The following is a 20,193-nucleotide window of genomic DNA, read 5'->3' on the forward strand; positions in this document are numbered from 1 at the left end:
TCTCCCTGTAGCTCAAACCCTCCAACATCCTTGTAAATCTTTTCTGAACTCTTTCAAGTTTCACAACATCCTTCAAATAGGAAGGAGATCAGAACTTGCACGCAATATTCCGACAGTGGCCTAATCAATGTCCTGTACATCTTAGGGCTGTGGGAGCACCAGGGAAAAAACCCATGCAGACACGGGGAGAACGCAAAATCAGACAGTCACCCAAGACTGGAATCGAACCTGGGTCCCCGGCACCGTGAGGTAGCAGCGCTAATCCCTCAGCCACCGTGCTGCTCCATGCATTGTCTGTGAACCGTATCTGCAAACACCTGAGCTGGCTACCCAGTCTGAGGGGAATTAGCATTACACAACAAATGCTGGACTTGCCAGCGATGACAATGTGGGCAGCACGGTGGCGCAGTGGTTAGCACTGCTGCCTCACAGCGCCAGAGACCCGGGTTCAATTCCCGCCTCAGGCGACTGACTGTGTGGAGTTTGCACGTTCTCCCCGTGTCTGCGTGGGTTTCCTCCGGGTGCTCCGGTTTCCTCCCACAGTCCAAAGATGTGCAGGTCAGGTGAATTCATGTGAAATTGCCCATAGTGTTAGGTAAGGGGTAAATGGAGGGATATGGGTGGGTTGCGCTTCGGCGGGTCGGCGTGGACTTGTTGGGCCGAAGGGCCTGTTTCCACCCTGTAATGTAATCAATAACCAAGTTACAAACTGGATAAAGTAGTTGAGACGGCAAATAGGATAGTTGTCTTTATCAGGCAAAGCACTGTGCACAAGAATGAGGCGGTTATGATGGAGCTGTATTTCTGGTCACCATACTATAAGGAGGGTATGATTGTACTGGAGAGTGAGATTCGTAGAGTTAGAGATGTACAGCACAGAAACAGATCCTTTGGCCCAACCCATCCATGCCGACCAGATATCCTAAATGACCGTAGTCCCCCTTGCCAGCACTTGGCCCATATCCCTCCAAACCCTTCCTATTCATGTCCCCATCCAGATGCCTTTTAAATGTTGTCATTGTACCAGCCTCCACCACTTCCTCTGGTAGCTCATTCCATACACGCACCAGCCTGTGTGTGAAAACGTTGCCCCTCAGGTCGCTTTTAAATCTTGTACTCGTGCCTTGAACCTTCTTTACTGTCCACGATATCATTGATTCCCTTCAACTGTCTGTAAAACGCAAACAGATTATGGTTGCTGCTTTCACGGGTTGCTTTGACCATCAGGTAATCTTACTGCGTTGGTCAAAACTCGATCTAGTATAGCTCGCTTTCTCCCCGGTTGGTCCCACAAAATGTCGGTCTAAGGTGAGGGCTTGGTGATGGGTGAAACGCTGTTTTTTTTTTGTGACTGATGGAGGGGAGTTCGATTCGTTAAACTCCTACCTCTAATCTCAGGTAGACAGCGCTGATGGCCAAAAGGATATCCTCTCCAGACAAGACCTTCAGGTCCTTCCTCAGCATCTGCTCAATAGTCAGCCCTGGAGAGAACAGAACACTTTGTACCAATGGGACGATTGTAGACTCTCAGCTACTCTCTCCCCACCCCCACCCTCCTCTAGCTTATCTCTCCACGCTTCAGGCTCTCTGCCTTTATTCCTGATGAAGGGCTTTTGCCCGAAACGTTGATTTTGCCTGTCCTCGGATGCTGCCTGAATTGCTGTGCTCTTCCAGCACCACTGATCCAGAATCTCTCAGCATATCGACCAGTGGTGCCTCACTGGGCAATCTCTCTCTCTCTCTCTCTCATCTCCCAGAGATGGAAGCTTTCAGGTATCAGTCCACCCGCCCCACTACAGAGGCAACTAAACAAAAAGTGCAAGTGAACATTCATGGATTTAATTCCTTTTGCTCTCTCGCTCAGTCGCTGGTGGACTTTAACAAGGAGCTATTTTGATCACAGGCCAGTTGGCCAAGTGTCAAACCAGAAAACCTTACACTCTTTTTCATAGAATCCCTACTGTGTGGAAGCTGGCCCTTCAGCCCATCAAGTTTATACAGCCCCTCTGAAGAGCATCGCACCCAGACCCACATCCCCTACAACCCTACATTTTCCCACAGCCAGTCCACCCTAACCTACACATCTCTGGGCACTATGGGACAATTTAGCACGGCCAATCCACCCTAACCTGCACATCCCTGGGCACTATGGGACAATTTCCCATGGCCAATCCACCCAAACCTGCACATCCCTGGGCACAATGGGACAATTTAGCATGGTCAATCCACCCTAACCTGCACATCCCTGGGCACTAGGGGACAATTTAGCATGGCCAATCCACCCTAACCTGCACATCCCTGAGCACTAGGGGACAATTTAGCATGGCCAATCCACCCTAACCTGCACATCCCTGAGCACTAGGGGACAATTTAGCATGTCCAAACCACCCTAACCTGCACATCCCTGGGCACTATGGGACAATTTCCCATGGCCAATCCACCCGCACTATGGGACAATTTCCCATGGCCAATCCACCCTAACCTGCACATCCCTGAGCATTAGGGGACAATTTCCCATGGCCAATCCACCCTAACCTGCACATCCCTGGGCACAATGGGACAATTTCCCATGGCCAACCCACCCTCGCCTCCACATTTTTGAATGCCACGTGCGTCTGCCTTCTACATACGAGCTTGCTCTTTAGATGCTCCAAGTATTTCATCAAATACATGGTGGCAGTTCACCCCCCACCATCTCAAGGGGCAATTAGGGACGGGGCAATAAATGCTGGGCCCACAAAATGAATTTTAAATAAAAACACAAGGCCACTGTTACAAGAGTGGAACTTTTTCCTTGGGGACTAGAGCTAACATATCATTTTGCCCCACATTCATACGAGGAGGTAACTGCTGTGCATTGCGAACCTCCTGTGCATGAGTTGGCTGCACCCTCCGTAACACTACGCCAGCATCGTGCTGCGGTCTCAGTGGATTCTGTGCTGGGGACAGTCAAAAGGTTAACCTCCTGGCTTGAGATAGCACCCTGGCCCCTTGAACCACGGTCAACATAAAGTGACAGGCTTCACATGTGACCTGGCCTGGTCCCCAATATTATTTCCCCCTCGTTTCCTTCCTCTCCCCCCGCCCCCCCCAAACCCCCACTGCGGGAAGAAGCCATTACCGCTGACATCGAACTTGGCTTTCTGCAGCGTATCAAACACGACAGCCCTGGGCGGGAGGTCGCTAAACCTCGATTCCAAGGCGGTGACGTATTCTGTGTCCTTTGGTGTCACTTTCCCGGCTTCGGGCGCCATGTTAATGCAGTCCAGAAGAATGGTACCTGTGACAGATAAAGACAGGAGCGAGTCAGACCTTCCCCTTGCAATACCAAAGGATTACCCCCACACTATTTCCCAGCCCTCGCCTCTCTCCCGGCACTATCCCCATTCCAGTCACCATAACACACAGATTCAAGAACAGCTTCTTCCCCACTGCTGTCAGACTTCTGGACAGCCCTTTCAAATTCAAACACAGATCTCGCTCTTTGTGCGTCTCCTTGGAAAGCAGCATTCCTCGCTCTGTCCTATAACCCTAACACAGAACTCTTCACTGTGTCTAGATGTGTGTGACCATCTCAAATCAAAAATATTCCATTTCGTAGGAGTCATGAACAGTTCGTCTGCAGGTACAGCGAGAGATTCGTGTGGCCGAGGGAACGCCATCTTCTATCACAAGAGGGGTTTAACATAAAAGATGAAAGGTTCCTCAAACTAAACTAGCTGCATTTTCCTGTGTTTGGCCCACATCCCTCAACCCTTCCTGTTCGCATGTCTTGTAACTTGTTCTGGACCAGACCCCCTCCATGTATTTTAAGACGGTAACCTCAACCCTAATTTTGTTCTTATTTTAGAAATTTGACATAAAGGGCTGTGCCCAAGATGCAATGTGACTAGTCAAAACTATTCAGCATGAAGCCAAACACAATTTATTTAAACACTGTGGTTAAAATACAACCAAAAGAGAGAGGAATTTAGAATAATTTAACTATTGGAAAACTTAACCGAGTAATAGATGCAGAATCTATTACTAATTAAATGGTTCCAATACTGCAACATCACACCCCTTGGCCAAAACACAAAGGCAAATTCAAACACAGATTCTCACATATACAATCCAGAAAGAGAAGATTCAGAGAATAGTAACGGCCAGGAGACATTCAGTGAAGCTCCCTGTTTAAAAACTAAACCAAAAAAAAACCTAAACCAGAAAGACTGATTTTAGAGAGCTGGCCATACCCACGCTGCTTCCAACTTTAAAATGAAGAGGAAAAAAAACCCAAAGCCTCAAAAACCTGCTTAGAGACAGCTGGAGTCTGTCCTTACAACCCCCTCAAGTCTCAGCATCGTCACACACCGAACTTGGATCTACCACTCCCTCTAGCCTTCCCCTTACAACGCCGAGCAAGTACCCCAGTCACACGGTGTAGAAATGTTCCGACCACCCTCCCGGTTCCTTTTAAGTACGACTCTTACATTTCAGCGAGACAGGTGAGAGTAGCGTGCGCTGTATTGGTCTCCTTACTTATGGAAGGGACATCGGAGGGGGCTCAGAGGCAGTTCGCTAGGAATGAGGGCTTGTTTTGAGGGGAAAGGTTGCTCTGCGCAGGACCATACGAAACTACAGAGAATCATGAACACAGCCCAGTCCATCTCGCACGCCACCCTCCCATCCATTGGCTCCATCCACACTTCCCACTGCCTCAGGAAGTCTGCCATCGAAGACCCCTTCCACCCTGACTCTACTCCTTTCCAATCTCTCCCGTTGGGCAGACGATACAGAAGCTTAAGCACTCGTACCAACAGGTTCAGGAGCAGCTTCCTCCCAGCTCTTATTAGAATCCTGAATGAACTTTTCAAATCTCAAAAGCTAACCTTGCGTTTTGCGCGCCTTCTGTAACATTGTCTTCCTCACATAGTGCCCAGGGATATGCAGGTTAGAGTGGGTTGGCCATGCTAAATTGTCCCATAGTGCCCAGGGATGTGCAGGTTAGGGTGGATTGGCTATGCTAAATTGACCCGTAGTGCCCAGGGACGTGCAGGTTAGGGTGGATTGTCAGGGGTAAATATAGGATAATAGAGTAAGTAGAGTGGGTCAACGTGGGTTACTCTTCGGAGGGTCGGTGTGGACTTGTTGGGCCGAAGGGCGTGTTTCCACACTGAAGGGATTCTGTGATAATTGCACGATCACAGTTTCCTTGCTGTCCTGACTTTACTGGGAAATAAACCACTCCCACCATCCCACCTCCCCCCCCCAAAAAATCTAATCCCCATCCCTTGCTCACGCCTCAGAAACACCAACACAGCCCCTTACAGCGCAGGACGTAAGCAAGCTGCCTGTCCAGAATGTCGGGCGCTGTTCGGACGATCCGCTCCGTCACCAAGGTTGTGCAGGACCCCACGGGCTCGGCGGTCACCACAAGGCTAGGGGCCAGGGGGCGTTCCAGACGCCGGTGGTCCACCACCTCCTTCACCACCTCCTCCAGAGCCGAGTCACCTCTAGGACAAAGGACAGAGTTAACGCACAATAAACTAGGGCAACCCACGAGCATTAAAACCTCACCCGGGGGAAGCCTCTACAAGCTAAAAAAAAAGAGAAAATGCTGGAAAATCTCAGCAGGTCTGGCAGCATCTGTAAGGAGAGAGAAGAGCTGACGTTTCGAGTCTAACTGACCCTTTGTCAAAGCTAAAAATAGGGAGAATAGGGAGGTGGGGTGGGGGGGGGGTGGGGGAGGGGGGTGGGGGAGGCAGGAACAGGAAACTCTAAAACTCACGCCATTCAACGGCTGGTACTAGCACAGCGATGAAAGTCAGGGAAGGCCAGAATTGGATTAGAACTCGTTACAAATAAACCCACTGCCCCTTCGCACCTCACCGTCACCGAGACCCCATACCTGGGCAGGACGTTGTGGTCAACCAGGGTGAGGGCGAGTTGACCATCCTTGTGGAGGGCGTGCAGATCGATCTCATCCCGGAACACCAACAGGTCCTCGGAGAGATGGCTCTCCCGTAGGAGGAACGTACACTCTCCCCGCAGAGGAAATTCAGAGCGTGGAATATTCAAGACGGGCAGGAAGATGGCCTTCTGCTCCGGGGCGGTCTACGACACGAGAGAAGAAAATACCAGAAGGTGCAATTCAGGCCATAGTGATCGATACAACAAAGACCAAACTCCAGATACCAATGTCGGGCGCATTGGGATCTGGCAATCTCTCTGGTGCTAGGGTTAACATCAAAGCCAGGATCAAACACCGGTTCATGTTGCTAATGCATTACTTTTCTTTTTTGGAATTAAACTAAAGCCCGGTGGACAATAATTTCCCAGGGCAGGCTCTTTGGCAGCAACATTGACAGAGCAAGAGACATAGGTCTTGCTGTTCCATTGCCCCTGAAACTTGGGCTTGGATTTTTCCCAGTCATCGTTTCTGAAGCGTAGGTAGGATTGGGCATGGAGACCCTCCCCCCCCCCCGCCCCCGCGCCGCCCCAAGGGCTTATGCCCGAAACGTCGATTCTCCTGTTCCTTGGATGCTGCCTGACCTGCTGCGCTTTTCCAGCAACACATTTTCAGCCCACCCCAAAGGAATTGACTTGCCAAATTGAGGATTCAACTTCTCATGGAGTCAGATAGCACGGAAACAGACCCTTCGGCCCCCAACCAGTCTGTGCTGGCCATAATCCCCAAACTAAACCAGTCCCACACCTGCCTGCACCTGGCCCATATCCATCCAAACCTTTCCTATTCGTGTACTTACCCAAATGTCTTATGAACATTGTAACTGTACACACATCCTCAGGAAGGTCATTCCACACTCGGACCACCCTCTGTGTAAAAACTGTTGCCCCTCGTGTCTCAAAATCTTTTGCCTCTCACCTTAAAAATATTCCCCCCGGTCTTGAAATCCCACCCCCCCCCCATCCTAGGGAAAAGACACCTTCCATTCACCTTATGATTCACCTTCCCCCTCTTGATTTTATAAACTTCTATTAAAAAGTCACCCCTCAACTTCCTACGCTCCAGTGAAAACAGTCCCAGCGCTATCCATACTCAACCCCTCCATTCCCGGCAACATCCTGGTAAATTGCTCCTGAACCCTCTCCAGCTCGATAATATCCTTCCTATAACAGGGTGACCAGAACTGGACACAGTAAGACCATAAGACATAGGAGCGGAAGTAAGGCCATTCGGCCCATCAAGTTCACTCCGCCATTTGGTCATGGCTGATGGGCATTTCAACTCCATGTACCCCTCACACTCTCCACGTAGCCCTTAATTCCTTGAGAGATCAGAATTTATCAATCTCTGCCTTGAAGACATTTAACGTCCCGGCCTCCACTGCGCTCCGTGGCAATGAATTCCACAGGCCCACCACTCTCTGAAGAAATGTCTCCTGATTTCCGTTCTCAATTGACTCCCCTCTAATTCTAAGGCTGTGCCCATGGATCCTAGTCTCCCCACCTAACGGAAACAACTGCCCAGCATCCACCCTTTCTAAGGCATGCATTGGAGCTATTAGATCTCCCCTCAACCTTCTAAACTCTAACGAATACAATGTCAGGATCCTCAGCCGTTTATCGTATGTTAGGCCTACCATTCCAGGGATCATCCATGTGAATCTCTGCTGGACACAATCCAGTGCCAGTGTCTCCTTCCTGAGGTGTGGGGCCCAGAATTGGTCACAGTATTCTAAATGGGGCCTAACTAGACCTTTATAAAGTCTCAGATGCACATCGCTGCTTTTATATTCCAACCCTCTTGAGATAAATCACAACATTACATTTGCTTTCTTAATCACAGACTCAACCTGCAAGTCAACCTTTAGAGAATCCTGGACTAGCATTCCCAAATCCCTTTGTACTTTGGCTTTATGAATTTTCTCACCGTTTAGAAAATAGACAATGTCTGTGTTCTTTTTTTTCCCCCAAAAGTGCAAGACCTGGCATTTGCTCAGGTTGAATTTCATCAGCCATTTCCTGGCCCACTCTCCTAAACTGTCTAAATCTTTCTGCAGCCTCCCCACCTCCTCAGTGCTACCTGCCTGTCCCCCTATCATTGGCGAATTTCGCCAGAATGCCCCCAGTCCCTTCATCCAGATCATTAATATATAAAGTGAACAGCTGCGGCCTCAACACTGAACCCTGTGGGACACCACTTGTCACCGGCTGCCATTCCGAGAAAGAACCTTTTATTCCAACTCTCTGCCTTCTGTCAGACAGCCAATCCCCAATCCAGTAGCTCACCTCAAACACCACGGGCCCTCAGCTTACTCAGCAGCCTCCCATGTGGCACCTTATCAAAGGCCTTTTGGAAGTCTAAATAGATAACACCCACTGGGTTTGCCTGGTCTAATCTACTTGTTACCTCTTCAAAGGTATTCTAACAGGTTTGTCAGGCACAACCTCCCCTTAGTAAGTCTGTGCTGACTTGTTCTAATCCAAACCTGATTTGCAAGAATTTAGAAATCTCACCCTTAACGCTGGATTCTAGAATTTTACCAGGTTAGGCTAATCGGCCTATAATTTCCCATCTTTTGTCTCGATCCTTTCTTGGACAAGGGGTTACAACAGCGATTTTCCGATCATCTGGGACTTTCCCTGACTCCAGTGACTTTTGAAAGATCACAACCAATGCCTCCACCATTTCCTCAGCCACCTCCCTCAGAACTCTAGGATGTAGCTCATCGGGGCCAGGAGATTTATCAATTTTTAGACCTTTCAGCTTTTCTGGCATTTTCTCTTTTGTAATGGCTACCATACTCAACTCTGCTCCCTGACTCTCCTTAAGTGTTGGGATATTACTCATGTCTTCCACTGTGAAGACAGACGCAAAGTAGATTAGATTAGATTAGATTTGTGGGCGGCACGGTGGCACAGTGGTTAGCACTGCTGCCTCGCAGCGTCAGAGACCCGGGTTCAATTCCCGACTCAGGCGACTGACTGTGTGGAGTTTGCACGTTCTCCCCGTGTCTGCGTGGGTTTCCTCCGGGGGCTCCGGTTTCCTCCCACAGTCCAAAGATGTGCAAGTCAGGTGAATTGGCCATGCTAAATTGCCCGTAGTGTTAGGTAAAGGGGTAAATGTAGCGGTATGGGTGGGTTACGCTTCGGCGGGTCGGTGTGGACTTGTTGGGCCGAAGGGCCTGTTTCCACACTGTAAGTAATCTCTAAATCTAAAGCAAAGTACTTGTTAAGTTCTCCAGCTATTTCCTCATCTCCCAGCACTAGGCTTCCAGCATCAGTTTGGAGCGGCCCAATGTCTACTTTTGCCTCTCGTTTGTTTCTTATGTATTGAAAGAAACTTTCACTATCATTTCTAATATTACTGGCTAGCTTACCTTTATATTTGATCCTCTCCTTCCTTATTTCTCTCTTTGATATCCTCTGTTTGTTTTGTAGCCTTCCCAATCTTCTGATTTCCCAGTGCTCTTGGCCACTTTATAGGCTCTCTCTTTTTCTTGAATACATTTCCTGACTTCCTTTGTCAGCCATGGCTGTCTAACCCCTCCCCGGATAATCTGTCTTTTCTTTGGGATGAACCTCTGTACCGTGTCCTCAATTACACCCAGAAACTTCTGCCATTGTTGCTTTACTGTCTTCCCTGCTAGGCTCTGCTTCCAGTCTATTTTCGTCAGTTCCTCTCTCGTGCCCTCCTAATTACCTTTATTTAACTCTAACACCATTACATCCGATTTTGCCTTCTCTCTTTCAAACTGCAGACTGAACTCTACCATATTATAATCGCTGCCTCCTACGTGTTCCCTTGCTTTAAGATCTTTTATAAAGTCTGGCTCGTTACATAGCACCAAGTCCAGAATAGCCTGCTCCCTTGTGGGCTCCATCACAAGCTGTTCCAAAAAGCCATCCTGCAAGCATTCTGTGAATTCCCTTTCTTTGGATCCATCGGCAACGTGATTCAACCAGTCCACCTGCATATTGAAGCCCCCCATGATCACAGTGACCTTGCCTTTCTGACATGCCTTATCTATTTCCCGGTACACCTTACGCCCTTGGTCCTGACCATTCTGTTTTTATTTGACTTTGTGGTTCATCAACTCCACATCATCTCACCCTATGTTATTGAGCGCCAGACGAGGCCTCACCAACATCCTGTACAACCTCAACATGATGTCCCAACTCCTGTACACAAAGGTCTGACTGACGAAGACTAAACACCTTCTTAACCACCCACGTGACGCAAACTTCAAACAATTATGTACCTGAACGGCTAGGTCTCTGTTCTACAATACTCTGCAAGGCCCTACTTTCAATTGCACAATTCTTGCAGCACCTCGCATTTATCCAAACTAAACTCCATCTGCTACTCAGCCCATTGGCCCAACAAATCAAGGTCGCTTTGTAATCTTAAATAATTCTTCTTGCTCCACTCAAAGCTGAGAATTGGGAAGGTGGGAACGTGGGGGTGAACAGCAGGACGAGTGTAGTTTTACTAGGGGCGGCACGGTGGCTCAGTGGTTAGCACTGCTGCCTCACAGCACCAGGGTCCCAGGTTCAATTCCAGCCTCAGGCGACTGCCTGTGTGGAGTTTGCACATTCTCCCAGTGTCTGTGTGGGTTTCCTCTGGGTGCTCCAGTTTCCTCCCACAGTCCAAAGATGTGCAGGTCAGGTGAATTGGCCGTGCTAAATTGCCTGTAGTGTTAGGTGCATTAGTCAGAGGGGAACGGGTCTGGGTGGGTTACCGTTCGGAGGGTCGGTGTGGACTGGTTGGGCCGAAGGGCCTGTTTCCAAACTGGAGGGAATCTAATCTAATCTTAATATTTATCTTGGTGCAGGGGTCAGGGGTCTCTTCTAAAGACTCAGAAAAAGTTAGATAATTAGTTAGCCCGTCTAATTCCCGAGTGATTGTGAAACTGACCTCTCCTTCCCGGCTTTCTGTGCGTAACGTCATTTGCAGCTCCCAACGCACCATCCCCACCGACAGGACAGCCACCCCCTCCTGGGATAAGACAGCCATCATTTGGACCCAACCCCTACTACCCAGACCCCTCACCCAACCCTCCCTCCCCACAGCCGGCCCACCCTAACACGCCATCACTTGATCCGGTCTCGTGTTCCAGCACCCGACCTCCACGGTGAACTAAATTCACACCTACCTCACGCCCAGACTGCTTGACATCAGCTTGGTCAGTGAGCTCAGTTTCAAACTGAGTCTGAAGAGGGGTTTCAGGCAGACGGATTTAAGGAGGGAATTCCCAAACCCCAAAAAGCAGTGGAACAACAGAAATTGAGTGACGCACATAAAACTAGAATGAGAGGAACACAGCTGTGGGGGCTTGGGGAGGTTACAGAACCCAGCGAGCGTGTACAGGCTGCAGGATGCTCCAGATACATGGAGTGTTGTTGGGCTGGAGGGGGAGTGACAGAAATAGGGAGGGGGTGTAGGGGGTGACAGAGATAGGGAGGGGGTGTAGGGGGCAGCAGGGGGTGACTGGGATAAGGAGGGGGTGAGTGTAGGGGGCTGGAAGGGGCGACAGGAATAGGGAGGGGGGTGTAGGGGGCTGGAGAAGGTTTGAGAGACAGGGAGGGGGTAATGATTGCCTGTGATCCTTACGGACCTTGCTCAGGAAGTAGGCAAACGTGATGGCGGAAACCATGGAGTCCAGATCACAAGCTTCATTTCCCAGGACGACATGTACGGTGGGAGCTCCCCTCTGAAAGAGAACAGCACAGTCAGAACCACACACACACACACAAACACACACACACACAGACAGACAGACACAAATCTGTGCCCCTTTTCTCAGGGAAAGGCTCCGTTGCGTTGGGACTCCACCAGAAACCACCACTGGCTGGGACCCCCACGTGAGGGAAGAGCCAGAGAACGCATTTCGGAGCCATTGGCTCAACCTCAAGTGGACGGTCCAGCCTTGGGACGGATAGCTCCAGGAGTCATGCTCTGAGTCAGGGATTTGGATTGGTCTGCCTCAGTCCATAATCCAGCCAGTGACTGTCCTGCCGGAGTGCCGCTCTGTCAGAGGCAACCGATTTCAGAGATGTAGAACTATTTACAGGTGACGGTGTCACCGGACTGGTGATCCGGAGCCACTGGCTACTGCTCACGGCTTCCAATCCCACCCGAGTGCGATAAAAGCGATGGTTGTGCAACCATTGCCAACTATCTTAGAAACCCCCTTCTGCATCACCGAGCCCATCCAGGAAGACCATCCACCATCCTGCTTTCGCCTGGCCTACATTGGACTCCTGACCCACAGCAAATTGGCCGGCCCCTCGCTCCTGGGCACTTAGGGATGGGTTGTAAATGCTGGGCATAGCCAGCGATGCCCACATCCCATGGGGTTATGGAGTCAAACAGCACTGAACCAGACCCTTCGGCCCAACTAGTCCGTGCCGACCATAATCCCAAACTAAACTAGTCCCACCTGCCTGCTCCTGGCCTCCAAACCTTTCCTGTTCATGTACTTGTCCAAGTACCTTTTAAACGTTGTAACCGTACCTGCATCCCCCACTTCCTCAGGAAGTTCATTCCACAAGCAAACCACTGACTTTGCCCTCTCATATACCTTTTTAAATCTCTCTCCTCTCACCTTAAAAACGTACCCTCTAGTCTTGAAATCCCCCATCCTTGGGAAAAGGCAGCTACCATTAACATTATTGTAACCTCTCATTATTTTACAAACCTCTATAAGGTGCCTCCTCAACCTCTTACGCTCCAGCGAAAAAAGTCCCAGAGTTTCTTTATAACTCAAACCCTCCAGACCTGACAACATCCTGGTAAATCTCTTCTGAGCCCTCTCCAGTTTAATAATATCCTTCCTGTAACAGGGTGACCAGAACAGGCCTCACCAACATCCTGTACAACCTCAATGCGACATCCCAACTCCCATGGACGAATTAAGAAAAGAAACCCCCTTTTTCTGCCCCCAAGAACCTGTTTTCCAAACAACTTGCCAATGAATTACATCCTGCACTGGGTATAGGATTTGTTTTCGAGATGTAGTCAGAGCTGTATTGTAGGAAACACAGCACAGTACCTTAGAATTGCCTTCAAACAAGAGGTCAGAGTTTAGACTATCCACTTGATATATCTGAAGGTGGCTTGGTCTGATCCATATAACAAAACAGTAAAGTTACAAAGGCACTTTCTACCAGCTGGTCATTTTGAAATCGTCACCGCAAGTGAAGTATTGTCCTTTGTTGTTAAAGAGATGGAGTTGAAAAACAGGGAGGTTATGCTACAGTTGTATAGGGTGTTGCTGAGACCATACCTGGGAGTACTGTGTACAGTTATGGTCTCCTTACTTGAGAAAGGATGTACTGGGCCCTGGAGGGGACGAACAGAAGGTTCATTAGGTTGATTCTAGAGTTGAGGGGGTTGCCTTATGAAAAGGGATTGAGTAGATTGGGACTGTACTCAGTAGAATTTGGAAGAATGAGGCAGGGAATCTTATAGAAACAGATAAAATGATGATGGGCCTAGATAAGATAAGGGATGTGCAGGTTAGGGTGGATTGGCCATGCTAAATTGCCCCACAGTGTCCAGGGATGTGTAGGTTAGGGTGGATTGCCCCACAGTGTCCAGGGATGTGTAGGTCAGGTGCATTAGTCAGGGGCAAGTCTAGAGTAATGGGGATTGGGTTTGGGCTGGATACTCTTTGGAGGGTCGGTGTGGACTTGTTGGGCTGAAGGGCCTGTTTTCACACTGTAGGGATTCTAAGATACCCTTGGCAAAGGCAAATTCAGTAAAATGGATTATCTCGCATGCAATTCCACAGTCCAGGAGGGGAAAAAAAAACTCAGGGACAGTAGCAGGGAGTGATATATTGTAGCTTCCAAACCCCAGCAACTGCTCCGGAAAAACAAACTAAAAATCCTAGTTTTGTGGGAGTTTGATCCCACCCATCCAGGCTGCTTCTATTGTTCCAACTTTATATTAAAAAAAAAACACTCCAAGGCCTCACAAGCTGTTTAAGGTTTTCAAAAGACAGCCTTGTGTATCGCTTCCAAACAAAAACCCAGGACAAATATACACCTTTTAAAGGGATAGTCTCCTGAGACAAGGAAAGGCCTCCAGTTCTGCCATATCAGAGATGTCACTCTGGACTGGTGGTGCAAACCGTTCACCCCTGAATCTACAATCACCACACGTCTAATATCTCGGCACTGAAAACTAAAAGAATCAATTTCATTTCTGCTTCCTTGGCATTTTGCAGACCGCAGGCACTGCTGGTCACAGTACAATGACCGGCATTAAGCATGGGAGAGGCATTAGTGGGTACCCAGCACTAGACGCTGCCAATCTGGCAGACGCAGGAAGTCTTGCCAACGTCACTGCCAGCTCTTACAGACAGATCACACCCACCACCTCAGCTCCCGTTCCTGAACCGTTATTAGATCACTGCAGAACCCCCACCCACCACGATCCCCACCCAAAACCGTGCTTGATAGACTGGGCTCCCACTTCTCCAGTTATGGGCTCAAGTCCCATTCCCCTGAAGCTGATAACTATAGCGATATTAATTGGTCTACTATTTAGAGGGAGGCGATGGCTGAGTGTATTATCGCTGGACTCTTCATCCAGAGACCCAGTTCTGGGAACCTGGGTTCAAATCCCACCATGGCAGATGGTGGAATTTTGAATTCAATAAGAAACCTGGAATTAATCCAACAATAACCCTAGTCATACAGACCCTTCGGCCCAACCTGTCCATGCCGACCAGATATCCCAACCCAATCTGGTTCCACCTGCCAGCACCCGGCCCATATCTCTCCAAACATTTCCCACTCATGTACTTAGCCAAACGTCTTTTAAAATGTTGTCACTGTACCCGCATCCACCACTTCCTCAGGAAGCTCCTTCCACACACAAACTGCTATTTGTGTTAAAGAAAAGAAACTGCCCTTCATGTCCTTTTTAAATCTGCCCCTTCTCACGTTAAAAATGTGCCACTTGAAATTCCCCACTCGAGAGGAAAGACACCTGCCATTCACCTTATCAATGCCCCTCGTGATTTTATAAACCACCATAAGGTCCGGGGCGGCACGGTGGCTCAGTGATTAGAGCTGCTGCCTCATGGCGCCAGGGACCCGGGTTCGATTCCAACCTCGGGCGACTGTGTGGAGTTTGCACATTCTCCCCTTGTCTGCGAGGGTTTCCTCCGGGTGCTCCGGTTTCCTCCCACAATCCAAAGATGCGCAGGTTAGGGTGGATTGGCCATGCTAAATTGTCCCATGGTGTCCAGGATGTGCAGGTTAGGGTGGACTGGCCATGCTAAATTGTCCCATAGTGTCCAGGGATGTACAGATTAGGGTGGATTGGCCATGCTAAATTGTCCCATAGTGCCCAGGGATGTGCAGGTTAGGTGTTGAGTAGAGTAACAGGGGAATGAGTCTGGGTGGGTTACTCTTCGGGGGTACGGTGAGGACTTGCTGGGCCAAAGGGCCTGTTTCCTCACTATTAGGATTCCTTTCTACTCTATTCTCATCCCCTCAACCTCCTACGCTCCAGTGAAAAACCTCCCAGCCTATCCAGCCTCGCTTTATAATTCAAAACCTACATCCTGGTAAATCTCTGCTGGGCCCTCTCCAGTTTAATAATCTCCTTCCTGTAACAGGGCGATGAGAGCTGGACACAGTTCTCCAGACGAGGCCTCATCAATGTCCTGTACAACCCCAACATGATGTCCCAACGCCTGTACTCAAAGGCCTGAGTAATGAAGGCAAACGTGCTAAACACCTTCTTAACCATCCTGTCTACCTGTGACACCAACGTCAAAGACTCCAGTGTTGGGAAAACTCATCCGATTCACTGATGTCCTTCAAGGAAGGTAACTGCCATCCTTACCTGGTCTGGGCCTACACATGTCTCCAGACCCACAGCGATGGGATTAGCTCTTAACTGCCCTCTGGGGCAATTAGGTATGGGCAATAAACGCTGAACTGGGTGGCAATGCCCTCATTCCGTGAATGAATTAAAATAAAGGGTACTGGGTAAAGAGACTGAGACATTGTAGAGAGAGATTCAGATACCCTTTCGGGCGAAAGACAGCCAATCGCCAACGAGAGAGGACAGAGGTGGGTCAGTATTCACCTCAAAATCAACGCTTGCTGTATTCTGGCTCGCTGTCAAGCGGGCGGGATCTTACAGTGCACAAACGAGGCTGCACACGTTTCCCCCCCATTTTACTGTCAAGCGTCAAGGTGGTGGAAAGCGCTAGGGAAATGCAGGTATCGTCACCTCACCAAAACCAGAGGCAGCCTCTCGGCAAGGCCCAATCCCGCCGAACGTAACCCCCAGCCACGAGTCGGAGGCAGGCAGCGCCCGGGAAGGCCGAGCGGCCTACTCCTATCCCGATTCGAGCAGAAAAATCGCACAGACATTTCCCATTGCGTTGGGACACACGTCCCCTGCTGCACGAGCATCTCCACTGGGCCCCACCCCTCGGCCCCTTTCCCTGCAAAATCCTTTCCCACACCCCTCCCCCGCCCCAAGAGAATCCTTCAATACAAAAGATTCCCATGGCCAATCCACCCTAACCTACACATCCCTGGGCACTACGGGACAATTTAGCATGGCCAATCCATCCTAACCTGTACATTCCTGGGCACTACCGGACAATTTAGCATGGCCAATCCACCCTCACCTACACATCCATGGGCACTACGGGACAATTTAGCATGGCCAATCCACCCTAACCTGTACATCCCTGGGCACTATGGGACAATTCCCCATTTCCAATGAAATATGAGAGATTCGGGCTCCAAAATAAAAACAGAGGAATAAAGAAACCGTGTGGTGTTGCTGTGTTCTGTTGGAGTTCCCTTACTGAAGTCTCTTTGCTGGTTCAGTGACTGCCTCGAAAGGGTTAAAGGATTCCCACAGCCTCAGGCAGCTGGATTAACAGCAGCACAGCTGCCTTCTGAATCATCCCTGGCTTAATGGTTCCACCCGCTTCTGACTCAAAGCTCTTTCCACTGAGGTCAGGCTCCCCCTTCCAGCTGCACAAGTGGTCGGTGCAGAGGTAGGCCGTTTGACCTATCGAGTCTATTCCACCGTTCAACTTGATTTTGGCTGATCTGATCATCCACAGCCTGCCACAGAATCCCTACACTGTGGAAGCAGGCCATTCGGCCCATCCCAGGCCACACCGGCCCTCCCAAGACAATCCCCACTCTATCCTTGTAACTCTGGATTTCCCACAGCCAATCCACCCTAACCTGCACATCCCTGGGCACTACCGGACAATTTAGCATGGCCAATCCACCCTAACCTGCACATCCCTGGACACTAGGGGACAATTTGCTATGGCCAATCCACCCTAACCTGCACATCCCTGGACACTAGGGGACAATTTGCTATGGCCAATCTACCCTAACCTGCACAACCCCGGACACTAGGGGAGAATTTGCTATGGCCAATCCACCCGAACCTGCACATCCCCGGACACTAGGGGACAATTTGCTATAGCCAATCCACCCTAACTTACACATCTTTGGACTGTGGGAGGAAACTGGAGCAGCCAGAGAAGGTGCAAACTCCACATGGACAGAGACCCCGAGACTGGAATCGAACCGGGGTCCCTGGTGCTGGGAGGGAGCGGTGCTAACCACTGAGCCACTGTGCTTCCCCCGTCTGCCTTTCCCCCTTTACTGATTAAAAATCTACCTCAGTCTTGAATGCACTTATCAGCCCAACTTCAACAGTATTCCGTGGTCAAGAATTACATGGATTCACTCCCCTCAGAGAAATGAGAATCTAGGAGGCGGATGACATCAAGACTGGTGGTGTAGTGGACAGTGATGATAGCTTATCTAAGATTACAAAGAGATCTTGGTCAATTGGGTCCTTGGGCTGAGGAGTGGAAGATGGAGTTTAATTCGGATAAACTTAAGCTATTACATTTCCATAAAACAGGGACAGGACTGATACAATTAAACATAGGGCCTTGGGTGGTGTTGTAGAATACAGAGACCGAGGGGTTCAAGTACATAATTCTTTGACGTCTGCACCACGGGTAGTCAGGGTGGTTAGGAAGGCGTTTAGCACGCTTGCCTTCATTGCTCAGACCTTTAAGTGCAGGGGTTGGGACGTTACATTGGGGTTGTACAGGACATTGGCGAGGCCTCGTCTGGAGAACTGTGTCCAGTTCTGGTCGCCCTGTTACAGGAAGGAGATTATTAAACTGGAGAGGGCTCAGAAGAGATTGACCAGGATGTTGTTGGGAATGGAGGGTTTGAGTTTTAAGGAGAGGCTGGATAGGCTGGGACTTCTTTCCCTGGGGCGTAGGAGGATGAGGGGTGAGCTTATTGAGATTTAGAAAATCACGAGGTGTATAGGTAGAGTTAATGGCAGGTGCCTTTGCCCTAGGGTTGAGGATTTCAACACAAGGGGGCGTACTTCTAAGATTAGAGGAAAAATATTTTGAGAGAGATGAGGGGCAATTTTTCTTTTTGTTTTACAGAGAGTAGTTAGTGTGTGGAATGAACCTCCAGAGGAAATGGTGAATGTGGGTACAGTTACAACATTTAAAAAACATTGGGATAAGTGCATGAGTAGGCAAGGTTTGGAAGGATATGGGCCAGGAGCAGGCAGGTGGGCCGAAGTTTAGTTTGGGATTATGGTCAGCATGGACTGGTTGGGCCGAACGGTCTGTTTTCGTACTGTAGGTCTCCTTCTTTCAGATGAAAGAAAGTAACACAGCCTGATGGTCGGTTCAATTTCATCAGTTCAGAACTAAAATGTAGGTCACTGAGCTGGCCACAAGCTCTGCGGGGATAGGAGGGAGAGACGTAGATGTCAGAACTCAGAGGCAACCCCATCTCACGTTCTAATATCCATCAGCTCTGTACACAGCGCTTTGAGGTACAAACAAGACCCTCCGACAGCACGGCGCTCCCTCAGCGGTCTTTTGAGGAACAGGTTTCCGAAGAATTGCATCCCTCCAATGGGCTGAGGGGTGGCCGACGGAGTTTAATTCAGATAAATGCGAGGTGCTGCATTTTGGAAAGGCAAATCAGGGCAGGACTTATACACTTAATGGTAAGGTCCTGGGGAGTTTTGCTGGACAAAGAGACCTTGCAGTGCAGGTTCATAGCTCCTTGAAAGTAGAGTTGCAGGTGGATAGGATAGTGAAGAAGGCGTTTGGTATGCTTTCCTTTATTGGTCAGAGTATTGAGTACAGGAGTTGGGAGGTCATGTTGCAGCTGTACAGGACATTGGTTAGGCCACTGTTGGAATATTGTGTGCAATTCTGGTCTCCCTGCTATATTATTAAATTTGAAAGGCGCAGAGAAGATTAACAAGGATGTTGCCAGGGTTGGAGGGTTTGAGCTATGGGGGAAACTGAACAGACTGGGGCTGTTTTCCCTGGAGCGTCAGAGGCTGAGGGGTGACCTTATAGAGGTTTATAAAATCATGAGGGGCATGGATAGGGTAAATAGACATCCCTGGGGTGGGGGAGTCTAGAACTAGAGGGCATAGGTTCAGGGTGAGAGGGGAAAAGATATAAACGAGACCTAAGGGGCAACGTTTTCACGCAGAGGGTGGTGTGTGTGTGGAATGAGCTGCCAGAGGAAGTGGTGGAGGCTGGTACAGAGGAAGTGGTGGAGGCTGGTACAATGACAGCATTTAAAAGGCATCTGGATGGGTATACGAATAAGAAGGGTTTAGAGGAATATGGGCCAAGTGCTGCAAAACGTGACTATATTAATTTAAGATCTGGCTGGCAAGGAGGAATTGGACCGAAGGGTCTGTTTCCGTGCTGTACATCTCTACGACTCTAAATGGAACCAGATGAATTTAGGATATCTGGTCTGCATGGATGGGTTGGACCGAAGGGTCTGTTTCCGTGCTGTACGACGTGTTCCACAGTATCCATGCTCCCCCCCGCCTTGGTGAGAATTCACTGCCAATGGGGAGAGGTTCCTCCCTTTAGCAAGTGCAGAGCGAGAGTGAGGAGGAAGACCAGGCTGTGGAGTTGCCCTGGGAGAAGCCAGGGCAGGCTGCTGACTCAGCCTCAGTCAGGCATCGGCTGCTCTCCCTGTTTGAAAAGGAAAGTGAATTTCTGAGCACGTGGAAATACCACTCCCCCGCATCATGAGTTGGTGAAGAGCCCGCGATGATATCATCGACCTTCTCAGCTCAAGAAAAACATTCAGGGTGGCAGACAAAGTTCAAAATAGAGAGAGAGAGAGAGAGAGGAGAGAAAAAGAGGGGGGAGAGAGAGG

At 49.5% G+C, this 20,193-nt stretch overlaps 1 protein-coding gene across 1 annotated transcript in view; it reads right to left on the reverse strand.

The window, feature by feature from the left end:
* Positions 1 to 1,386: 1,386 nt before the first annotated feature.
* Positions 1,387 to 20,193, reverse strand: part of prune (prune exopolyphosphatase) — a gene marked incomplete at its 3' end in the record, with an annotated part of 24,130 nt that continues 5,323 nt past the window's right edge. Inside the window, exons 2-6 of the mRNA XM_043686630.1 lie at positions 11,565 to 11,660; positions 5,891 to 6,096; positions 5,311 to 5,495; positions 3,122 to 3,280; positions 1,387 to 1,481 (exon numbers count right to left, since the gene is read on the reverse strand). Coding sequence (XP_043542565.1) covers positions 1,387 to 1,481; positions 3,122 to 3,280; positions 5,311 to 5,495; positions 5,891 to 6,096; positions 11,565 to 11,660 — 741 coding nt within the window. The remainder of the gene's footprint in view (positions 1,482 to 3,121; positions 3,281 to 5,310; positions 5,496 to 5,890; positions 6,097 to 11,564; positions 11,661 to 20,193) is intronic.

Source organism: Chiloscyllium plagiosum, unplaced genomic scaffold (genome assembly GCF_004010195.1).
Source record: "Chiloscyllium plagiosum isolate BGI_BamShark_2017 unplaced genomic scaffold, ASM401019v2 scaf_14164, whole genome shotgun sequence".
In the NCBI taxonomy this organism is placed as follows: Eukaryota; Metazoa; Chordata; class Chondrichthyes; order Orectolobiformes; family Hemiscylliidae; genus Chiloscyllium; species Chiloscyllium plagiosum.